Source organism: Homalodisca vitripennis, chromosome 2 (genome assembly GCF_021130785.1).
Source record: "Homalodisca vitripennis isolate AUS2020 chromosome 2, UT_GWSS_2.1, whole genome shotgun sequence".
NCBI lineage: Eukaryota > Metazoa > Arthropoda > Insecta > Hemiptera > Cicadellidae > Homalodisca > Homalodisca vitripennis.
Window position 1 is genome coordinate 214,843,501 of NC_060208.1, and position 23,427 is coordinate 214,866,927.

The 23,427-nt window shown below is 32.2% G+C and overlaps 2 protein-coding genes across 3 annotated transcripts; one reads left to right on the forward strand and one right to left on the reverse strand.

Annotated features, from left to right (window-relative positions):
• Positions 1–207: 207 nt before the first annotated feature.
• Positions 208–5,274, reverse strand: LOC124355392 (procathepsin L-like). Of its 2 annotated transcripts, none has more exons than XM_046806518.1 (7): positions 5,140–5,274; positions 4,673–4,774; positions 2,750–2,902; positions 1,474–1,659; positions 1,175–1,366; positions 587–752; positions 208–493 (listed from the first exon to the last, which is right to left on the reverse strand). In XM_046806518.1, the coding sequence occupies exons 2-7, from the start codon at positions 4,766–4,768 to the stop codon at positions 285–287; spliced, it is 1,002 nt and encodes a 333-aa protein (XP_046662474.1). In that variant the 5' UTR covers positions 4,769–4,774; positions 5,140–5,274; the 3' UTR covers positions 208–284. The 2 variants fall into 2 exon arrangements, with proteins under 2 accessions (XP_046662474.1, XP_046662475.1); XM_046806519.1 differs by having other exon boundaries at positions 5,136–5,154.
• A 5,167-nt stretch (positions 5,275–10,441) lies between these two features.
• Positions 10,442–16,040, forward strand: LOC124355393 (procathepsin L-like). Its single transcript, XM_046806520.1, has 7 exons — positions 10,442–10,555; positions 12,298–12,399; positions 13,786–13,938; positions 14,498–14,683; positions 14,790–14,981; positions 15,422–15,587; positions 15,681–16,040. The coding sequence occupies exons 2-7, from the start codon at positions 12,304–12,306 to the stop codon at positions 15,887–15,889; spliced, it is 1,002 nt and encodes a 333-aa protein (XP_046662476.1). The 5' UTR covers positions 10,442–10,555; positions 12,298–12,303; the 3' UTR covers positions 15,890–16,040.
• The last annotated feature ends 7,387 nt before the right edge of the window (positions 16,041–23,427 follow it).

Here is a 23,427-nt window from a genome sequence, read left to right on the forward strand (position 1 = left end):
TCCAGTTATTCCTGGAATCAATATTTATATGTTTTTATAAGAATGATATCAATGATCAGACATGGTGAACTGAACTTTTAACTTGAAAATAATAGTTGCCCTTTTAGTAGTGTAGAACCAACCATAGCTATGAAAAAAATAATTATAGCTGTTTATTAACATTAAGTTAAATTAGATTCAAAATGTTAAATAAGATCTCAACACACAATTGGGGTTAACAAATTGTTTTTTTTTTTTTTTTTTTTTTTGTGTATTTTATTGAGAATTTTACAAAAGAGACATGATTAAACCTTGGGATAGCTGGCGTCAGTGGCGATACCGCACATGTTGTGGTGGTTCCTGGCCATCATGATGTAGCCGTTCATGCCCCAGCCAGTTCCCCAGGAGTTCTTCACCAGCCAGTAGGCGCCGCCCTTCTTGGCTGTGCCGTAGCCAACAGCCAGAACACCGTGGTCAAGGTTAGTGGAAGAGCAATCGGGCTCCTTGTACACTCCTGGACAACAATGAGAGGACATTACGATGAGTACCAGCAAAATGATTAGTCTGTTTGTTACAAGTAGAGTAAGCTACTAGAAGTCATATTTACCGCTCTTGTACAGCTGGAAGGAGTTGTGGTTAGCATCGATGCCGACTGAAATAGGCCCAACCTTGGCTACAGCCTTCTGCAGAGCTTTCTCGCTGCCTGAGGTGATGTCAACATATCCATTGTCAGTGGCTCCCTTGTTCTTGGCCTTGTAGCGGCATGTGTCATCCTGAAATTTTATACACGCTTTAAATAATATATGTTTTTAAGATATCGTACTAAACTTTTATTTAAATTTGTTACCAAATAATATTTCATATTCTAGTATTGATATAAATTTTAACAAGGAAATACATGGTTTTTTAAGTATATTTAAGATAGTGAGATATGATTAAGTATAAAAATTAATTTGAGCTTTTTGTACATTTTATAATACATAAACGTTTCACTAGGCGTGATGATGCTTGGATACATATAGGCTCACATTTCAATGTTTTGATTTGATAATGCTTGAAAATACTTTTAATGGCTAGAGTAGTTTCCTTGTAGTTCAAATAAAGACCATTTGTAAAATACAGAAGAATGATTCTTTTCTTTGAGGTAAACAAAATTACTTTAAATACTTTAGCATAGAGTAGTACATGTGCTTACCTTAGCCTCATAAGGATAAGATGCCTCTGTGTCAATTCCCTTGTTCTTCTGGATGTAAGTGAAAGCCTGATCCATGAGGCCACCGTTGCATCCTTGGTTTCCTTCGGCATCTGAGCAGTCCACGAGGTTCTGTTCACTGAGGGACACCAGCTTCTTAGTCTTCAGGTAGTGTTGGCCCTCCAGACTTCCAGTCTATTGATCACAAAGATAGTATCAACAAAATTCATGACAGCAATAAAGCATGACGACAACAACAACAACTGTTATTGATAAGCCAACATTTCAAGCCCAACACTCACTGCACTGAAAGCCCAGCAGGACCCGCACTGTCCTTGGTCCTTTACTCCGGTGACGGCTCCCTTCTTCCTCCAGTCCACGGTCTTGGCAAGCTCGATGTCTTCTGAGTCGTCGAAAGTCTCTCCACTCTTTTCATATCCTTCAGGACGCCTATAACCATTCATCATGCTCGCGAACTCTTGAGTGGTCTACATGGAAATTAAACATTAATTATATTTCAAGACGTATATAGACGTTTATTTTCTAGCAAAAATTATCCTTGTTTTTTATACTTTTTATCATTTACGGACCCATTAATGTTGGATTTAATATCCTTATTCATAAAGTAAAATAAACATTAATACGCTGGTATGAATTAAGTAGCGTCAGCAAAGCTTTTAATTGAGATTAGAGGCATGTATATTATCTGTATAATCACTTTAACGTTGATAGAGTTATGAAATATATTTTCCAAAAGAGAAAAGGTGTATAATGTATTTTAATTTTTACAAACAGCAATTAACTGATATTTTTATCTTACAGCACAAATAAGAGACCCCATTTATTATTCAGTTTGTCCATGAAGGTGGTTTATATGTTACCTTATAAAAAACCTAAGATTAGCTTGCACATAATTAAATGTATTTTATCGCTCTAACCTTAAACTTTAGTAATGTTTCAGTACAAATAAATAACAAAGCTTTTTATTCGTAAATTTTTCAGTATTGTTACGCTCAGCAATTATGTAGTACAAATAAATTAAAAGGACATTTTGTTTTCCGTACAATAAAATACATCCTATGGCACTTAACGTTAGTTCTGAACTCGGGTTCCCATTAATGATTTTGCTTCTAAAGATGAAAAATATTATTTAATTTACTTGCTATGAGGTAAAATATAAAAGAATGCCAACATAACCTATGATCGTTACATACATTTTTACCCTTAGATTGTCTATAAGCACATTATTATTTTTGGAAGTTATTAATGGATTGTTGGTTGTAGCCTTATGTAAAATAAAAAAAAAGGTTTAAAATTGTATGAGTAAATTTTAATTGGTGTTTTAATTATAAAAAAAAATTATTAGCAAAGGAATAGTAATAATTTGTTGGAATGCAGTAGAAAAAAATTCAAAGTCAGCCAAATTCAAAGGTACAGGACATAATAATTATATAGTACAAAGTATCAGTAAGACATTAAATATCATGTTTATCATAATAATATATCACTTTTTAATGAAAAACTTGAATAATCACACTATTATTCAATGCATACTTAATATGAGTTAAATATACTTGCCAAGTCAGCGAATTTATTGATTTCAACGTCGAAGGAGACTTCGCCCTTCTCAAACTTTGCATTGTGCTCTCGTACAAACTGCAGATTTCCAAGGAAAATGTTCTTCCTCTTCAGCTCCTCTTGTGCTGTAGCGTACTCTTTTTCATGGGTTACCTAAAAATATACATATTTTATAATATCCAAAAGATACAATGGCGCCTTTTTAGAATGTATGTACTACTATTAATGAAATAACATGTGAGAAGAATAAAACCAATTAGTATCCAATAGTATTTTTCATCATATTCTAAATTTTCTAAGAAAATAATACATTTTATATACTATTAGTTCTTATATAAAAATCTTCAGGGAACATAAAGCCTGTTTAAAAACTACAAAGAAACATCAATTAGAATGACATATTTGTAGTTAACATGAGATTCTATTTGTACATTTTTAATATTGGTTTTATTTTCATAATTTTATTAGAAATCATACTTAATACAAAATGAATGTGCGTTGTGAGCTGGAATTACTAATTGCTATAAATAGATTACAATTAGTTTAATTTTATTGCACAATCTAAAATTTGGGAATATTATATTTAAGTATAAACAGAATAGACTAACCTGATTTTCTATTAATTCTTTATGTACTTTCATTAAGTTAAAAAACTCAAGGTTTATTAGGATTTTAGGCTTAGCAACTGCTTTGTTCAGTGCTGAAATAATGGAAAGGGAGCTTAATGGTGTGTGTAGTTATAGTTATAGTGAAATATGTGATTAGAGCCTCTTATCAAAGAATACAAAAACCAGACTGAAATAGTTGTTTTAAGAGATTCTGAAAGAGTAAAGTTTCATAAAAAAACTGAAAAGACTATGATTCCATAAAAACCTGTCCCCTTTAAAAATTTACATAATGTTAACGGAGATCCTGGCTAGGCTTTCGATATAATTCGAAGCGTCTGACTTATAGTTAAACGTAGAGCTTCCATCGAGCTCTTGAGCTAGAAGGTGGTTTTCCATTCCTTCATGGTCCGAAGGATTTCAGAACCCATCCTTAACATGGCGTCTCCATATGTCCTGCACACAATTTCACGTGGGTCTCCATCCTGCTAATAATCGTTACCGTTAGCTCTAGCTATCTTTTATTAATGCTTAATTATATGTGTCAGCTAGGTAGTAACATCTTTAATAATCGTTAAGTGATAGGAGTGACATACTAGAGAACAGTTCTCACTACCAAAATGTGTGGCGCACAAAATTCTTTTACTAATCCATTGAAAAAGATAGTTTAAAGATTGAAGTAATCACGAGTTAATAATAATGATTTATGAAATATTGCACGATGGTGCCTGATAAGGTGGTCTGAGACGAAAATTTCTTTCCTTTGCTAACCAGTCATCAAACTAGCTCCAGCAAGTTTTCCAGTTCCTAAAACGTACGGTCTGGCCTTCTGTTGAGCCTGGTAACTTTATTTCACAAATCGTGCTTTCTGGCACCCCTAGGCATGCATAGGCATCAAAAGATTTATTCTAAGACTGCCTTCCACACGCATAAGGAAGCTGCAAGGGGTTAAGTAATTTTCGACCTATCCCGTGTATCAAATTTGGGAAGTTGGCAAAATGAAAATGAGTAAGTGTTGCGGTATAATGTTTTCCGCCCTTTTAATATCTTACTACCACTTTGCTTCCTTTTATCTTGTCGGAATTACAAAAATTAATAGCTAACAAGATTGAGTAACCATTAAGAGACCGTGAAAAATACACAATAGTTTTTTTATTCAGTAGCATTTATTTTTAATGTTTATTGATTAACTGTTTAGGTTTATGTCAGCGATAAGATCTGTAAAGTGATCAATGTTGTGTGATGTTTAGATATCAGCATGAATTAAGTTCTATACAACATTATATGAATTTAAAATTCTCTATTATTTCTGTATTACCTTGAACAGTTCCCATTGGGCAAGATCTTCCTCGGACACTTCCAGAGGATGGGAGAGGGCCACGGCCACCAGGGCAGATAGAAGTAAGAGTTTCATGGTTACCTGTAAAGAACGTAATCTACATTATGCTAATACAATGTATCGTTATTTTAAATTATACCTCAAGTAAAACTATGAACATTAAAGATTTGAGCTGTAATCAGTAGAAAAGATTCGTGTTACAGCAATATTGATCATTCAAACTTTCGGGATCAAACTGCATCGAAACATTTTACATTAAACAAGCAGTGTTATAACGTTCTCCTAAACGGACATCTCAGTCTAAGATTGCTGGCTCTTCAAACAAGACCGAAATATCTGAAGATTTTAATTAATTATATTCTAGTTAGTAACTTGCATAATTATCATGTTATTGATAAATATTTTGTTTAGTAAATAAATGGTCTGTAATAACTAATCATACCTACCTTACAAAGAAATGTTTTGATCCCTTTGTGATAATGGTTAATATTTGTTGTTGTGCAACAGCTTTATAAGACATTTTGCGATGGATGGCCTCGATTCTTTATCTCGGGCGTGATAGGGAAATTCCGCGTATTTATTCAAGTCATCTGACAAGGGTATGAGCTGATGAGGTGTTTAGAGGTGCATTGTACTCTAGTATCTACACAGGATCTGATTAGATAATGGACGGGATTTCACAACTAATGAAGTATGGGTCTGTGTTGAATAATCAAAGGGATTTGAATGTCACACTAGAAATAAACAAGTAAACATAGGTGATGGTGTAGATATTGGTATGTCACATTACAAATATAAGAAAATAACTATACCATGTAATTAAATATTTTTAACACAGTATAACAGTTACATGAAAAATATTAAATTAATAGCTCAATTTATTAATGATGTGTCCTGTCTGAAAGAATCATAAAGGAAAAATGTAATGTTTACACTACCCAGGCAGACGAAAAACATTGAGCTACCCTACCGAGTAATAAGGTTCCAGGATACCCTCGAAATGCCATGGAGTAACATAACCACCGTCGAATTAGATGTTGCATCTATAGGAATAAAGCTTGATTGGTTATAGCTTGATAGGAATAAAGCAACATTGGGTATTTCTTGAGATATCGTGTGATAGAGACAGACGGACGGATAGAGACAGACGGAAATTCAATATTTTCCAGCCCCTTGAATGATTTGTTTGGTTGAAAATACACAATAGTGGTTTTATATTACAGTGAATGTAACCTCACACCACATACGGCCAACCTCACAACTATAGCTAACAGAATTGGCTTTATTACATGTATGTGCTCACAATTGATCATATTTGAATGCTCTATTTATGTATTGCAGGCTGCTCATAGAGCAGGGATGGCTTTGGTTTATAAGTAGCCTCTGACTACTGACTACGTAGGGCCAACCTCACAACTATGGCCAACAGAATTGGCTTTATTACATGTATGTGCTCACAGTTGATCAGATTGTTATCCTCTATTTACGTATTGCAGGCTGCTCATAGAGCAGTGATGGTCTTGGTTTATAAGTAGCCTCTGACTACTAACTACGTAGGGCCAAACTCACAAATATGGCAAACATTTTTGGCTTTATTACATGTCTGTGCTCACAGTTCATCAGATTGGAGTGTATTTTTTATGTAATCCAGGCTGCTCATAGACCAGTGATGGTTTTGGTTTATAAATAGCCTCTGACTACTGACTACGTAGGGCCAACCTCAATACTATGCCCAACATTCAACTTGTTCAATATCTCTTACATTTCAATATGGCGGTCATTAAAGGTTTGGAATATGGATGTTTATACATAGGTTACAATGCATTATAGCTCAAAACTAAAACAGTGTTTCATGATTCTCAGGTCAGTGACAATATTGATTGTTGAAACCTTTTTTTCTACATATTTCGAAAAAACTTCCCTATAATTTAATAATTTTTAATTTTGTACATCACTATGGGAATATTACTTGAGAAAAGTATAACTACCGTAGCGCTTAATTCAGACTAAAAGAGGTACAGAAAAGGTATTTACACATAGCTTTCGTGAGTTTCTTTACCAGTCTTAACCAAAAAAAACGTTTAAAGTTGTCGGTTATTTTATATGAGTGTGCATGGTAAAATAGTAGAGTAATGTTTAGTAAAATGTTTTATTATTCAGCAAGGAAATTGCTCAGTTTTGTGGAGAATTATATCACACAGAATTGATAAGAGTATATTTCATTGTCTGAGACGAATATTTAATCATCTTCTGTTGATAAAATGATAAACAAATCTCAGTCTCCTATGACAACAGAACACTCGAAAGCTAAGACAAGCGTGTCTAAAAGCCAATCCTAGAAAAGATAAAGTCACAGATAACTCTAACAATCTGGCTTTTACGCGTGACACTTCAAGTGGGTAATTAGTTCTGCACTTCAACTTTATATAATATCCACATACGACCATGCTTTGAATTACGAAGTTTATTTTTGGTTATATAATTACCGTATTGAAGGAGTTATAAGTAATCATTAAATTTTTTGTACATTATTCTGTTAATCTATCGATTTTAACTTGTACTATGGTTTACCTTATTATAGAATTTTCTATACTTAATATTGAATTATTAAAATGTAGAAGTACCAGAACACCTTTCACTTAGGTTTCATGTATAATTTTTTTTGTATATATATATATATATATATATATATATATACATATCGTTCCATTTTGGGTTACCGTGTCACAGTTTGTTTCCCAATCCATTTCCTCTCCGATTTTACCGCTTTCATCATGGTTACCCATTATACCATTATAAAAATGTCCACTACGCTCAGCCAAACCCGTGGAGTGACACGCACTATTATCTAAATCGTTTTTACCTGTGTAACAATGAAGGTTCATACATAGTTAAAGTCTAGCGGTCACTTCGTTATCGCGGTATCATGCGGATAGTTAGAATATAGCAGTTTCCAGCTCCTGGAGTGTAATATATACATAAATGTTTAACTAAATTTACCACATATTACTCAGTTTTGTATTAATCAACCTAAACCGTTTGCTCTTAAACGCTGCTTAGGGCAAACTGGACCGATTCCCATAAAAAAATAACAATAAAAATGTGCAAATGAGAATTGAATGTTTTTCCTTATAATCGTTGTGTTCAAATGAAACTTTGGCGTAGATAAAAGCGCCTTAAAATAAATGAGGTTTAAAAATAATAATTTTACACGTTTTAAATTAGGTACATTTATTTACAGACAAGGATTATAAAAATCAATTAGAGAATAAAAAAATTAAATGTATTAAAAAAATATTCACTTACATTAATTATCCCGTGTTAATATCCACTTGCCAACACCATAAATTAATAAACCCGAGCTCTCATCCGCTTGACGTATGTGGTTATCTGACGTGTATATCGGCTATCACACGACAGAGGTTATAAACTGCAGTTGATTTACAGTATTAAAGATGCAATTCATGAAATGAAACTGTTTTTATGATTCGGTGTACTGAGCACTGATGAAAGGAGCCGAATAATAAATACTAATTAAGTATTCATAACTGATTGTCTGTTATAAAATATAATAATAATATCTCGTATTATATTCACATATAACCTTAAAATAAACTGTTTCCAGAAGTATTGGAATTTTGAATGTGTTATATTCCTTTCTTCTATTGTGAGTTTCCACAATATTTTGTCAAAGATGTTTTGCAACAGTTATTGCATGAGATATCGCAATTGATTGTGTATGCTGTGGATTCCACGTCATAGAACAGCAATATTTAAGAAGTTCTTCATCATTATTACATTTAGAGCGTGGAATTACCTTCCAGGCTACATGAAGGAACTGGGATGCTGGACACGGAAGGTGAAATCGAGCTTAACTCAACATTAAAATTGAATTAACCCTTCCTACCATAGCTACGTTATGTGTAGAAACTCGTTTGCTCTACCGTGCAATATAGATCGTGTTGGAACGTCGTAGTTGTGCACCTGATGAGACAATGAGATTGCCGCTTCATTTAGTTATAGGTGTCTCTGATGTAAAAACGATGTAAAGGCTATTTTGGAGCCTATTCGTCGCCGTCTTTCTTTGGTCTCTTCAGACGAACATGCCTTCAGATTCCAGGAGTCAAGTTTAAGAAAGCGTCAGATAACAGACGCTGCAACAAAATGAAGGTTAACTGGAGCTAAACACGACATTCAAATTGAATTGAACCTTTCTACCATAGCTACGTTGTGTGTCAATGTATTTACTTTTCTAATTGCAATTACTTCATTAGCAGTTGGATTTTTGAGGTTAAAAAGTGCCTAATTTCACCTCTGTTGTCATGGAGAAATAAATCAATTATTCATTGATTTCTAAGCATTGACAGTCTTTAGTAAAGTATAAAGATAATTAACATCGATTATATGATTTAATATCACAATAGTATTTACTGCTATCATTTCTGACATTCACTATTTCATCCTGCATTATAAAACTATGTCAGAACACCCAAATTCGTAAAAGCAAGAACAGTCATTGGTTATAAAATTCGATCAGAGAAAATAAAAAATTAGAAGAAATGTGAAGTAAGCTTCGGTTGTGTGTGTTTGGCCGAGAAAACTCATTAAAATGTTTCAGTGACGGGATCAGCTCAGCAAAATTGTTATTTGTACTAGAGAGGTAGGGTAGCGTAAAGTAATCAACTTGAAATCATGAACTGTTATTTTCTTCATCGTATTAGAATCCGTTTGGTTAAGTTTGTAAGACAGGTGATTCATTAAGCTAATATTTTTATTATCAAAGCAATTAAGGATCTTATTTACTAAAGGCACAAAAAACTGTGAAGTGTCTTATGTTATACAACGGTAAATTATAGACATTGAAATTAAAAACTTTAGGTAATTCTATAACGAGGCAAAAGAAAACCTACTAACGATATGAATGTCAAACTTTGCAATCATGACTTCATAGGATGACATGTTTTTGATGGATTGATTGTTAAGAAAATTTCATTTCCTTAGTCGAATATTAATTTTAATTTGCTTGGTTCGAAATAAAATGTAATTTAATTAGACATCTTTAAACGTAAAGAATGACGATCGATTTGGTTACTTTTATTTTATACACTGTAAGGGTTTCATAACTTTATTTCTGTAAACCTGGTTAAAAGTTTTTTACTAGATTTGTTGAAACAATTTTGTTTCCTCTGTATGTTTTGTCCTCACTAGCTAAGATTATTAAACGATATTTTAGTGATAGACAGAAAAATTAAAAGATGTATTTATTTTTATTATGTTGCTGACATCATTTATATAGGTAAGAAGGACCTATTTATATAATGGTAATCACAGAAACCTTCAATTCTAAAGATCAAATTCATAAGAATTTGTCTAGATGATAGTTGCCAAGAACCATAACACTCTTAGAACCGTAACCATAATTACTATAATAACTATAATATTCTTAGTTTCTTTCCGCCAATCTATAACTTATGCCATGTACCTCCACCCTTAAAACTGGCTTGTAATAGAGCAAGAAATGGGAAAAAACGTCGCACAGAAGGTCGTTGGTATTATAATATGTATATTAACACTATTAACTTTTGTTTAAAGCAAGTGACACAATGTTTAAAAATAGTATCTGAGTTAAATGTCGTCATAATTTTGTCTTAGAGTGATCCCTCTTCATTTTGGACCTTGATCAGTGGGTCCTTAGAGAATTTTTCTTAATTTGCATGCCTATACATTTTGTCAATCACGTGTAATCAAACACAATGAACAGTTCACATTGTGTGATAACGATTATCTATGGGACCGGCTATATATAGGCTGTGCCGAGTCTAGCGCCAGTATCAGGCTGACTTAGTTGATAAATTAACCAAGGTGATTATAATTAAGTTATATATTTTATCTTCTTTCATTTTATTTATTTATTTACTCTATTTAATTTATTTTAATATAGATATTTATTAAATTTTATTTAATTTGTTTTAACATAAGTATTTATTAACTTTATTTAATTTATTTTAACATAGGCTAAGTACGATAAGCTTAAATAATACGTAAGAACTTAAATAACTACAGTATTGAAATAAATTACATAGTCATTTTGAGGGATAATTGTTGCTTCATTATTTGATAATTAAGTTTGTGACACGTTACAAATAATAACATAAAATGTTACTTTTTACTATGGGTTGTAAATAAGGTGGGTTACAGAAAACGATAATAGTTCTGCTCGAATACGAGCACACCCTACTAATTTAAAAGTGACTTAAATCTGTATCCAAGTCGGGAGAGTTAAAAATATTGATGCTTATGTAAGGTATATTAATAATTGCTATTAGGTAAAAAACGAAGTTGCTTTTTTATGCTGCTTGAGGACAAATAATTTATGTTAAAAAACTTATTGACTCATAATTTCAGCTTTTTCAATATGCATGAATGGTTTTGCTATAAATGTGACCACCATCAAATGCTTTAAAACGCTATTCAGGCGTCGAACAAAACAATTTATATAATCAAAACAAACAGTCCAATTAAAATTAATTGTGTACAATTTCAGTACACAAATAAATTATGTCGGATTTGTGTACCCTCATTCATTATACTTTGTCATCCGTTGTCATAGTACGCTCAAATCAGTAAAAGTTTGCAACATTTGTTAGGTCAATTTGAGACAGTAGAAAAATAACCATTGAAGATTTACATTTTGAATGAAATAAACACTATTTTTGAGGCTCTAGGTTTAGACAGTAAGAGGTTGTCTTTTGTTTGCTTTAAAAAGTAGGTTAATATATTTCAGATTACCATTTGTATTACTTTATTTTTAGAATAAGCAAGTCTTTAAATATAGTATTAGATTTCTGGAGATATATTCACAGTAATATCCTTCAATAAAGTTAAAATTCCTTTTTTTAAATTATATTTTCGTTACTTTTCTGAAACATAAAGATAAATATACTGATTATAAATAATTAAATTACTTATTAACCTAACGGTATGAAGGGAATTGTTACAGTCTACAGTGATAGCTAAATATTCACTTTCGTATTTGTTTTATACTCTCAGAGCTATGTGTATTTTATAAAGTGAACCATATAGATTCATTTGGGAACTATAATAAGTCAAATCCTGTTAGTACAATGAGACCCATACGTGATTAATTCTACTTTGTGATCTTTTCTAAGAACTAATCTGCCTTACTTGGTTATAAAGCGCACCACATAGAGTGGTTTAAAGGCCATTATACTTCAATCCCTGTTATTACAATCAGACCCACATGTAATTAATTCTACTTTTCGAACTTTTCTAAAAATTTATTTATCTTACTTGGTTACCAAGCGCACCATATTGAGTCATTTGGAGACCATGATACTTCGAGCGCTGTTAGTACAATCACACCCATACGAGATTATATAAACAATCAATTCTAAATGTTACCTATCACTGATCTTGATGCAAAATAACCATTCAGTAGACACCATGAAAAAATTAGTAATTTTAAGAAATCACAATTTTGATGAATATATCATGTTGTAACATGTACAAATATTCCTTAACACGTTTTGTAATGTATTACTCAATTGTAACATAAACTTTCTACAACCAATTTATTGTTACAGAACAACATGAAGTTTCTTCTTCTGTCAGCCCTTGTGGCAGTTGCACTGTCGCAGCCCCTGGAAGTTTCTGAACAGGACCTTGCCCAATGGGAAATGTTCAAGGTAGGATTTATATTCTTATATTATAGCAACTATTTTTGGAATTTTCATTTAGATCCTTGGAAGCAGGATCTATATTGTAACAGAGATCCTCCTTAGGTAAACTGTTATGTGAGGTAAAAAAATTAAAATGCCTGTAGAAAGTTTATGTAAGGTTATTTTTGTGCTCCCGTATTATAATTCAATATTGCATTTAACATGTTATTATATCTAACTGCCCCATAAGCTTTTAAAGAATTAAACGTATTGTAAGTCAATACTAGAAGTTTACATATAATTCAGAATACAATCTAATCAATGTTGTTCCTTACCGAAATTTCATATATTTATGTACGTGATATGAAACGAAATATATTCCTACAGATATTTATTAATATTTCGATTGTAAAGTAAATATTACATGATAAAATTTAATAAAAATTATTGTTTGTAAACTTTGAAATGCCACTCATATACTCTTTTTGGAAGATTAGGAGTAATTATACAGAATAGAAAGAAAATAAAAGTTGAAAACCTGAAAGGGATTTATTAATATCTAATATTTTTGTAAAATATGAGAAATACAAATACATTGAGCTGAATTTGTGTATCCAAATAAAGATTTTTATAAACATTCTATTGCTACTTTTATTATATATATAATATAACGTAGTTTCAATGTTTTTATATAAGTATTGATATAATTATTAATTAAAAGTGGTTGAAATGAATTATTATATCTACAATTTAACTTATATTTAAACTTTTCGAGTAGTTTTAGAAAACCTTGAAGATTTATATGGACTTTGACTAATCTTTTTTAAGAATTTTATTCATATTTGCATATGACTACTGGATTTCATTTAAGTTTAATAAATCAATATTTTCAGCTGTTAATTCCAATGTTATTTTATCATCTTTGATTTCCATTGATTTATCATCTTGTGTTGAGTTTTTAATTCAAGTTTTATTCGTTTGACTCTTGTAATGTTCAATAATTGAGAGAAATTTGCTCACTCAAATGAGCTTGTTAACAAATTTTGTCGAATAATATGAAGATTAATATAATTAAGGTTATTCTTTGCAAGGGTATAATGACATACATGGTGGTGGAAGGGGTTGCTAATGAAGACCCAATTTACTAATTGAATTTTAAATTACAAGGTTACAGGTATTCTATAGGTCACTGATTATTAATTAAATCAAATTAAGTCCACAGAAATCAATTGTCATAATTTTTAAAACTTTCTTTATAATATACTTGAAACAATTTTTTATTTTTCAACAACTAACTACACTGATCTGCCAACTTAAAGGGAGAATGTGAATCTTTATCTGGATACGGTTGTACAATCCTGAATATACTGAAGCTATGACTAAACTAATATCGTATATCTTCCAACATTTTAGATACAACACGAGAAGGAATACGCGACTGAGCAGGAGGAAGAACAGAGGAAGTCGATATTTCTGAACAACCTCAAGTTTGTTGCTGAACACAACGCCAAATTTGACAAAGGAGAAGTCACCTTTGATGTTGAAATCAACAAGTTTGCCGACTTGGTAAGATAATCACGAGTATTTCTTGAGACAGACAAATCTATCCGTCACCCTTTAAGGAAAAGAGACATAGTAATATTACATACCATTGTAATATGACTTGAATTGATAGTCTGATTAATAATTTATGCCTAATTATAAAACTTAACTTTGATCACTTATTTTACTAAAACTAAAAAACGAAAATTTATATATAAAACTCTAAATTTTGACCTGAATATCAAAAGAATTAACTCCGATTTGTAGCGCAACTATTAGTATTTACCTACTTTATTTAAAAATACTCGTAAATCGTACAGTAGAAGTGTGATTTGAGTTTTTCAGTTCACATAGCATCAAAAATTGAAAATACAATTAGTTACAAGCTATAAAAACTGGAAACTTAGATTTTAGTGACTACCAGGACGATTCTTAACTAGCATTCACTTTTTAAAACCTATCAATACGAAAGACAATATATTGGATCAATGAACTCGATCATATTTAATAGAGTGTAAGTTGCACTAGTAAACGTATCCAACTAATTTTGCATATTATACATCATATTTTTGTACTTTTCTAGACAACTGAAGAGTTCGCGGCCGTGATGAACGGTCTGGTGGTGCCCGAAGGATACGAGAGGTCTGGAGAGGCTTTCGAAGACTCAGAGGACATCGAGCTTGCCAAGAACGTTGACTGGAGGAAGAAGGGAGCCGTCACCGGAGTCAAGGACCAAGGACAGTGTGGATCCTGCTGGGCTTTCAGTGCAGTAAGTGTCGGTCTTGAAATAATACAACTAATCAATAATAGTTGTTGGTTTTGTCATGCTTCATTGATGTTACAAATTTTATTGATATTATCTTTGTCTTGAATAGACTGGAAGTCTTGAGGGCCAACACTACCTGAAGACTAAGAAGCTGGTGTCTCTCAGTGAACAGAACCTCGTGGACTGCTCAGATGCCGAAGGAAACCAAGGATGCAACGGCGGGCTCATGGACCAGGCTTTCACTTACATCCAGAAGAACAAAGGAATTGACACAGAGGCATCTTATCCTTATGAGGCTGAGGTATAAAAACAATCCATGAGATGGTGGACCTAATATAAAATTTTGTGATATATTTGATATATTTTCCTTATGTTATTTACAATATATATTGACTATAGTAAGATAGCTACAAGCATTTTAGGTATTGCGGAAAATACTACAAAAGTCTTATTAATATTTTGAATAAGCCCCAATAAACTCCTAATCAATATCCTAGCGTGCTTGTTAAACACGGTATTGCTATTATTTACGTTGTGCTTTGGTTTATCTTTGAGTTTAGCAAGATTATTTGCAAACTGTTTTTTATAATCTCAGATATATTTAAACATTTATGTCTCTCCTTCACTTTTTAACTTTAGATCAATATTGGAATTTGCAAGATTCTTAGGAAAAAATATAAATAAATAGTTTAGATTTATTATTTAAAACTTATTTTATTTCAAGCGTTCATAAAATTTCAGGATGACACATGCCGCTACAAGGCCAAGAACAAGGGAGCCACCGACAATGGATATGTCGACATCACCTCAGGCAGCGAGAAGGCTCTGCAGAAGGCTGTAGCCAAGGTTGGACCGATCTCAGTCGCCATCGATGCTAGCCACAACTCCTTCCAGCTGTACAAGAGCGGTAATTATGACTTCTAGTAGCTTACTCTACTTGTAACAAACAGACTAATCATTTTGCTGGTACTCATCGTAATGTCCTCTCATTGTTGTCCAGGAGTGTACAAGGAGCCTGATTGCTCTTCCTCTAGTCTTGACCACGGTGTTCTGGCTGTTGGCTACGGCACAGCCAAGAAGGGCGGCGCCTACTGGCTGGTGAAGAACTCCTGGGGAACTGGCTGGGGAATGAACGGCTACATCATGATGGCCAGGAACCACCACAACATGTGCGGTATCGCCACAATGGCCAGCTATCCCAAGGTTTAAAACTGCATCCCACATCTTGTTGAAAGACACACATTAAGACACCAATCAGTTAAATAAAACTTTAATATTAGTTAAAAATTGTACTATGTTTAATTAACAACCCTTTATTATGATAATTGAACTTCAGAAAATAAAGTTTTTTTTAAGTGAGCTTTTCACTATTTACAGTTTATAGTAGTATATACCTTTTCTCCAGTGACTGTTACATACCAAAGGATAACCTTTTGGTGGGGACGCAAAATTCCCATATGAGTTTCTTATGCTAGTTGATGTTGAAATCTTTTAGCTATTAGACATTTCTCGTCCATGTTTTAGTTTCACATCATAATTTCATTAGGAAATTCCATAAAATCAGCCATGGCAAACCCAGACAGGTTATAAGGTACAAAAGGATTTCCAAAGACTGAATTTTAATACGGAATAGTATACAATTATTTTCATTTTCTCACTACATCTAATTTAGATTTATCTGTGGAATGTACGTCCTATAAAATTTGATCAGGTATTCTAAGCTTTCCGTTAGGAGACGTGCAGACCATAACATAAAGCAAAATACGGCAAAGGTCATAGTACATTGATGTGATGGAGTGAATCTGCCACGTAATACTGACATCCTATCTAACAAAATCAACTTTTATTTAGCGTCCCATAAACATTAGTCACTATTCTCTGATTATATTAATTTGAATTCCTAAGTATTTATACACACAAAATGTTAAACACTATATCGTAAATAAATACCAAATAAAGTTTTAGACTACAAACAAGTAAAAGATATTGTAAGATATTTTCTAATCCTAATGATATTATAAACGCTAAAGTGTTTTTGGATGTTTGTTTTGTTTTAACGCGTAAACTACTCAACCGATTGTAATGAAATTTTACGTAGACACTGTTAAGGTTCCTGGAATAAATATAAGCCTATTCTTATTTTGAAAATGTATCCTGGCTATGCCCCACTGATCTATAAAGTAGCGAAAAATCCCATATTGCTCTGTAAAGTTATGTAATATTAATTGAATGAGCCTGTGAACTAAAATCAACTGTTATGTGTCAACATTGTTTATTATTTTCAATTTCTTTACAAGTATAGCGAGTGAGAATGCGTAAGCAATGGCCATTCTTTTTACAACCCTTTAGATTTCAACGATTAGTTAAGTACTCATTTCACTTACAAAATATCCTAAAATATAAGATAGTCAGGATTTGACACAGAAAACTCCCTTTAAAGCGGTAGTCAAGAACTATACTAGATGAAAGATAACTGGACTGTGCATTTTAACGAATGTACCAATTTCAGCTCTAAATGTTATAAAATATATACTATATCTTTCTGTTTAAAAGACAAAAACAGGTAAATTGTGTAATTGTATTATTAATGAAGCATATCTACACTAATGAAAGTTTGAAATGAAAATGTGAAACCACATCAATGTTATAAAATTTATCTATAAGGTAAAAGTAAGATATTTAATGTATTTTGTGCTTCTACTAAATTTCTTAGGTGGCAAGGCACGTTAAATATACTTAGGACTCATCCTTTTATAAAGGATAAACTCTCTTATATACATCAACGCGTATAGCACCATTCAAAACCTAGCCTTAATCTTAACATAGTCCTTGTACAATATGCTTACTTATATTTATATATAAGTAAACAATTGGTATTGACCTACCTCAAGCGTTGTTGCTATAATTACGCACTAAACTGACCAACTATTCTTTTTCTTGCTTATGAAATCTGGATACACAGGTACCTTTTTTAAGCAATTTTAATGCTTATGTAACAAAGAATTTATTATTGACTTTAAATAAATTACGTTAAATAATGGGAGTTATTTTTTTACTATTTTAGTCATCTATTTCTCTTCAAGTCTCTTTTATAGTTTTTGGCGGTGTCTTACTCTCATTTGAAAAATCGTATTAATATTGTGAAAAGGTTTCCTTAAAATCCATTAGTCATCACTTAATACTTACTTTAGATTCTGTTGCTTGAACGCGGGAGATCTTGTTCCGACTGATCTACGCAGTATGTATTGAAAATAATTGTTTCCTAAATACTGCTTCTGAGTTTAGGAGGTCATTCGTTACAATTCAATTAAGGATTTCTAAAAGAATGTCTAATCTTTGGAGCATGAGGTGATTGAGACTTGATGTAATCTTGAAGATGTTGTAGAGTATTTCTCAGAATGATCATACAGAAATCAAGTACGATGACAATTTCACAAATTAAAGATAACGCCGCTTATCTGACGTCTCAATTGAAGATCAATACGTTGAATAATGAATAGAGATGGAAATTTCGTATGAATGTATATTAGTAAGGGAGTTTAATTATACAACCCTTTAATTTTTTAATTTGAAAACACTTCCTTTTCAATCAAAAATTTTAAGAAGAAAATTCATTATAAGAATGAAAATTTCTTAATTATTCCTTCAATAAGAATGAAAAACTACCTTTAATTTTTTTATATCTCTCGGTTATTGAATAATCTCATCGAATAAGCATAACTAATTCATTCAATTTGAAAATAATGTCTTTTAATTATTATTACACGAATTCCTTCCAGGCTACCATGTATGTTAAAGAGAGTTCTTCATTTTTGTAGGAAAAATTGTGTATTCCGAACTATGGTAGGTATTATTTTCTTATAATTTTAGTGAGTTACAATTGAACATTATTCTTAAACTCAGAATATTTCAAATAGATATTGCACAGAAATAATGACACGTGTCAATGTGTTTTATGTTTTTTGGATTTGTATCAATGTATAAATTATATTATCAGTTTACGGCGGCTTTGCACGTAATTTCGTAGGTTTTCCACCTCTATGAGCACTCCCGGTGTAAGGGAATTTAGTTCTTGATGCCAATGTAGAGTTTGCCTTCCTGGCACGATTAATAAAATATGTTTAAGACTGTGTACTTCTGGACATTGTAATTTACTACGGTCTTACTATTTTTTTCTTCCCTAGTCGATTCTGGCTTTTACCGTTTTTAGAATATATATATATATATATATATATATATATGTATAATTCTATCAGAAAATTACTAAGATAGGTTCACAATAGTCTTTTTGTGTATTGCAAAAGTCAGACTACTTTGCATTTTATATCTTCAGTGCTAGCAGTTTTGCTTCTTGCTCACAATTTTGTAGATGAAACAAATTCAAAGCCGGAGTTATGATTTTATTTTATTCCACGTGATATTATGGTAGATGATTATTACAGCGTGCTATCGGAACTGTCTGTACGTAGAAGGAATGAGTCCTAAGTCCCAGCTGCACCTCTTTATTGTTTTATCCTGTTAACATACGATACGTATATTTGTTATTTATACATTTCTTGTGCTGGATGTTGCTCTCATTACTTAAAATTAAAATATTTAATGAGTTAAATTGTGTTGATAAGGGTATTTTGTTACAAAAACATTGTCAGAACAAGATCAGAAAATAATATTCTCATTTTAGACATTATAAAAAATTAATGATAATATTAAAAATTTATTGAAAACTATAATGCGTGGAAATAAACATGTTTAAAAATACTAATGTACACCATTGCATGATTATATAACAAAAGTAAACTTCAAACTATCTCTTAACAAAATGATAGCATTGGATTGCACTTACGACGATATCTTAAAAGTTAAGTGTATTTACTTTTTGTCGCTCAATTTTTGCAATGCAATAACTATAACACAAAAGACTATTCAACTAAGAAATAATTCTACTACATAAAAGGCTTGAAATGGAATACACAAATTTAATATGACATAGTTTATATCACTGATTTCCTAAACATGACAAATTGCATTAAGGCACGCTTTCCATTTGCTATGGTGAATGAGGAATTGAAAGCAATAAAAATCCACTAAAAGGCCGGGCCACAAATCACAAACGACCAATTGTTCTGTGAAATTTATCGTTGGGCATTTTGTTATGCGGGAAAAGTCCCTATCAACTCTCCAGTTTGCTTTCTTTGTTCAACCCTCACAGTCGGGACTGTATATATATCTTATAACTGTGCTGTTACTGAATGAGGAATAATTGTGTTTACTTTATTATGTTTATAATTATTAACCTACGATACCTATTAATTACTAATATAAAACGTGTGTTTGCTTTCGAACATTCATTAAAAGTCGTCATAAATCTGGTTTCATTATTAGTTGCAAATTGGTTTTCAGCTAGCTTCTAGTTTTCTCGTGTTTCAAATGAAAATATTGCTCATTCTATATTGGATACTAACTTATGGTATATCTTTTTTACCATTTTTAACCACTTACCTCAAAAGACAGATTGCTTATGAAGGTAATATTTAACACAGTTTGTGCTGAAAACTTTGTATTTTGGATTGAAAATAAGACAGAGATTTACTATTAATGTTTACAGTTGGTTTATTTTTTCAATCACAGTTTTACTTTCACCACTCACCACATATAAATAGTTTAGCTTGTAACCTCGCTGTTTTCATTATTACAGAAAATATACATGCCACTTCAAATCCGTGTCTGAGAGGTGTAAAAGTGATGTAGAAGCTCCTAAACAACATTGGTTCTATCTGTAAAAACTAGGTGTAGTAAGATACAATTACGTTTCCAAGCAGTATGAGTGACGTATTTACAGTTTTAATTCTATATTAATAATGACTTGCGAAACCCAATAAACCCCCAATGTAACTGAACTTAACTCATTATAGTAAAATTTTGTAAATAATGCTTGGTAAGGTTTACATTTTTATAAGTAAACTAATTTTATTTAGCTTCATTAGTGTTCATTCCACATTTACTTCCGTATTTCAATTACTTTAGATCCATGATAAAAGGTATGACCAAGTACTTCGCTCACGGGCAAAGAAAGTTAGTACTTCAAGCTGCAAAGAAATCAATACTATTGCATACGTTACTTCTACTACGTGAGACGGGAGCACCACATCACGCCTTACTATTAGTTCATTCGCCATACTAACACATCATTCAGTCAATTATTTTAAAACTAAAAGAGCAAAGATCTACATAAATTCTATAACCATTTTATTCAATATTACGATGTGGTTGTACACGGTATTTTTCTAAAAGTTTTAAATCTGTGCTCATTAAGGTGTAAGAATGATACTATGGCACGGTTTGAGAATACCTCAGAATACTGCAGAGTTTGATAAGTCATTCCATGTAACGGCTTGGAGTTGTGACATTCTCTTCCCAAAACAATTACTTCCATTGATATTTGTTCCCGGTTTGTGGTGAAACTGAAAGACGTGTATCTCATGGGGTTAGCCGAGGCAGGTCGGGTCTGAAATGTGGGCGTGGCACTGGCAGAGGGATGAATGTGAGATTGTGTGGAAATTAAAGTTAGGATTTATTTGGAATAAATAATAATAAAAACTAGTTTAGCTTTGTGTGTATAAGAAGAGTATCATTTTATCTTAATGTTTTTATTATTTACAGAATTTATTAGTTTATTAATTAATTAAATTTTCATTTACGAGACAAAAAATATATAAATTTCTTTATTTTTGTTATTTAAATGTAATTATTTACTTAGTTTTTATTCATAAGGTGATATTTAATTTGTTGTTTTCGTGTACGAGTTTAAGTATAAAAAAGGGCCATGTGGCCTTAACTTTGCTTTATATAGAAAGAACTTTTCATTTCATAAGAAATCCATTACACATTGTTGCAATCTAACGGTGGGCTCCACAAATATGTTTGTAATAAAACTTTTTATCACATAAAAAAGTCTAGAGACAAAAAATTTACATTAGGATATTATATAAGTTTCATACGTACTTTATTGTTAAATTTTATTATGTCTTCATAATCTGTTGCGGGAGTTTTGCAAGAGTAATTTGGGATTTATTTGTAGGCACGTTCACAACAATTTTCACTTTTCTCTTAAGACTCACGTCATCTTCAAAACTGTCTATTACGTTCTTTGTACTGTGTATTTACATATCTTAGAAATTGATTAGGTCACGTGCAAAATTTAAAGTAATATATGGAGTTAAAGTTCCTTCTTATAGCACTTCAAAACCAGACGCAAGGTTTTAGTGTGAGTGATATTTTTTTAATATTAGAGACGGGAGTTTGTACGTTGCGAAAAATCAAAGACACTCAGATTTGTCTTAGATAAATATTTCTCCTTCTATACTTCTGTTTTTCATGGTATCCATCGTGCTATTTGAAAACTGAGGGGTCTATACAGATTCACAAATCTGCTACAGTAACATATTATTACTATCCTGCATATGGGAATTAGTTCTTCTAGGGAGTAAGTTCTAAGAATCAACGTGCAAAAACACAGTCTTCCTCTTTGTTTTTCAGTACAACGATAGGATCACGTGTCACGTGCTCTACATAGATGCTTTGTAAATGCTAAAGTGGCTGATATTTGCAGGATTCTGACTAGTTGCAAGTCTAAGAAGGTACTAATTCACTAGGAACTACAGTACCTATGTAGAAAGTTAAAGATTCGGGATAAGGTCCCATAATGTAGCACCAGTAATGACCAGGTCCACTTTCCTAAAGTACGACTTAAACCTGACCAGAAAATCTTCCACTTTGGGCTAATCATCCGTACTAAATTCGCTGGGTGCCTCAATGTTATCTAAAGAACAGTTTAAGCTTATTTTAAGTGAGCTTTTTAGAGATTATAATACTTTGTAGCGTATTAAATAATATTTCTAAGAAATTGAAATGACAAGAGTTGTTTTCATTTATTGAATAATTTTGTGTATTGCGCTATATACTACTGGTGTAAAACACGCCTAAGTGAGTTTCAAACCGACTAAGTAAAATGTTTTGATTTGAACAAGGCCACAGTCGTAACGAACTCGAAATTGGTCGTTCAGACAAACGTGGCTCATCAGAGCGTCGTTAGTGATGTCACTTCTGCAGTAACTACAATCGGTCAGGCAGTGCTTGATCTGTGGCTTTGACGTCGAGTTATAATGTCGCCCACAATCGGTTACTAGTGGACCTACTGCAAACACCCTCCATACTGGATGCTTCGTTAGTATTGTCACTTCTGCAATAACTACAACCGGCCAGGAAGTGCTTGAGCTGTGACCATGACGTCGAGTTATAATGTCACCCTCAATCGATTACTTGTGGACCTACTGCAAACCCCCACCATACTGGATGCTTAGTTAGTACCATACTGAATGCTTCGTTAGTACCATACTGGATGCTTCGTTAGTACCATATTGGATGCTTCGTTAGTACTATACTGGATGCTTCGTTAGTACCATACTGGATGCTTCGTTAGTAATGTCACTTCTGCAATGACTACATTCGGCCAGGCAGTGCTTGAGCTGTAGCCCTGATGTCAAGTTATAATATTGCCCCGGAATTGATTTACTATTATTTCCATACTGGATTACAGATACATACTGTAGTGTTATTGTATGAAGCTTTACCAGACAAGAAGCTATAAGGCGAAACAACATTGTATAACAGGAAACACTAACTAAAGAGCACTTAGTTCAAACAAAATATGAAATAATAATTTGCTATACACTAAATTGTATGAATAT

Coding starts and splice junctions, on each gene's coding strand:
- LOC124355392 (XM_046806518.1), bottom strand. CDS start 4,768: ATGAAACTCTTACTTCTATCTGCCCTGGTGGCCGTGGCCCTCTCCCAT. Junction 1,660..2,749: donor TCAATAAATTCGCTGACTTG/GCAAGTATATTT, acceptor ATTTCCATGTAG/ACCACTCAAGAGTTCGCGAG. Junction 1,367..1,473: donor CCTGCTGGGCTTTCAGTGCA/GTGAGTGTTGGG, acceptor TGTGATCAATAG/ACTGGAAGTCTGGAGGGCCA.
- LOC124355393 (XM_046806520.1), top strand. CDS start 12,304: ATGAAGTTTCTTCTTCTGTCAGCCCTTGTGGCAGTTGCACTGTCGCAG. Junction 12,400..13,785: donor CCCAATGGGAAATGTTCAAG/GTAGGATTTATA, acceptor CCAACATTTTAG/ATACAACACGAGAAGGAATA. Junction 15,588..15,680: donor CTTCCAGCTGTACAAGAGCG/GTAATTATGACT, acceptor ATTGTTGTCCAG/GAGTGTACAAGGAGCCTGAT.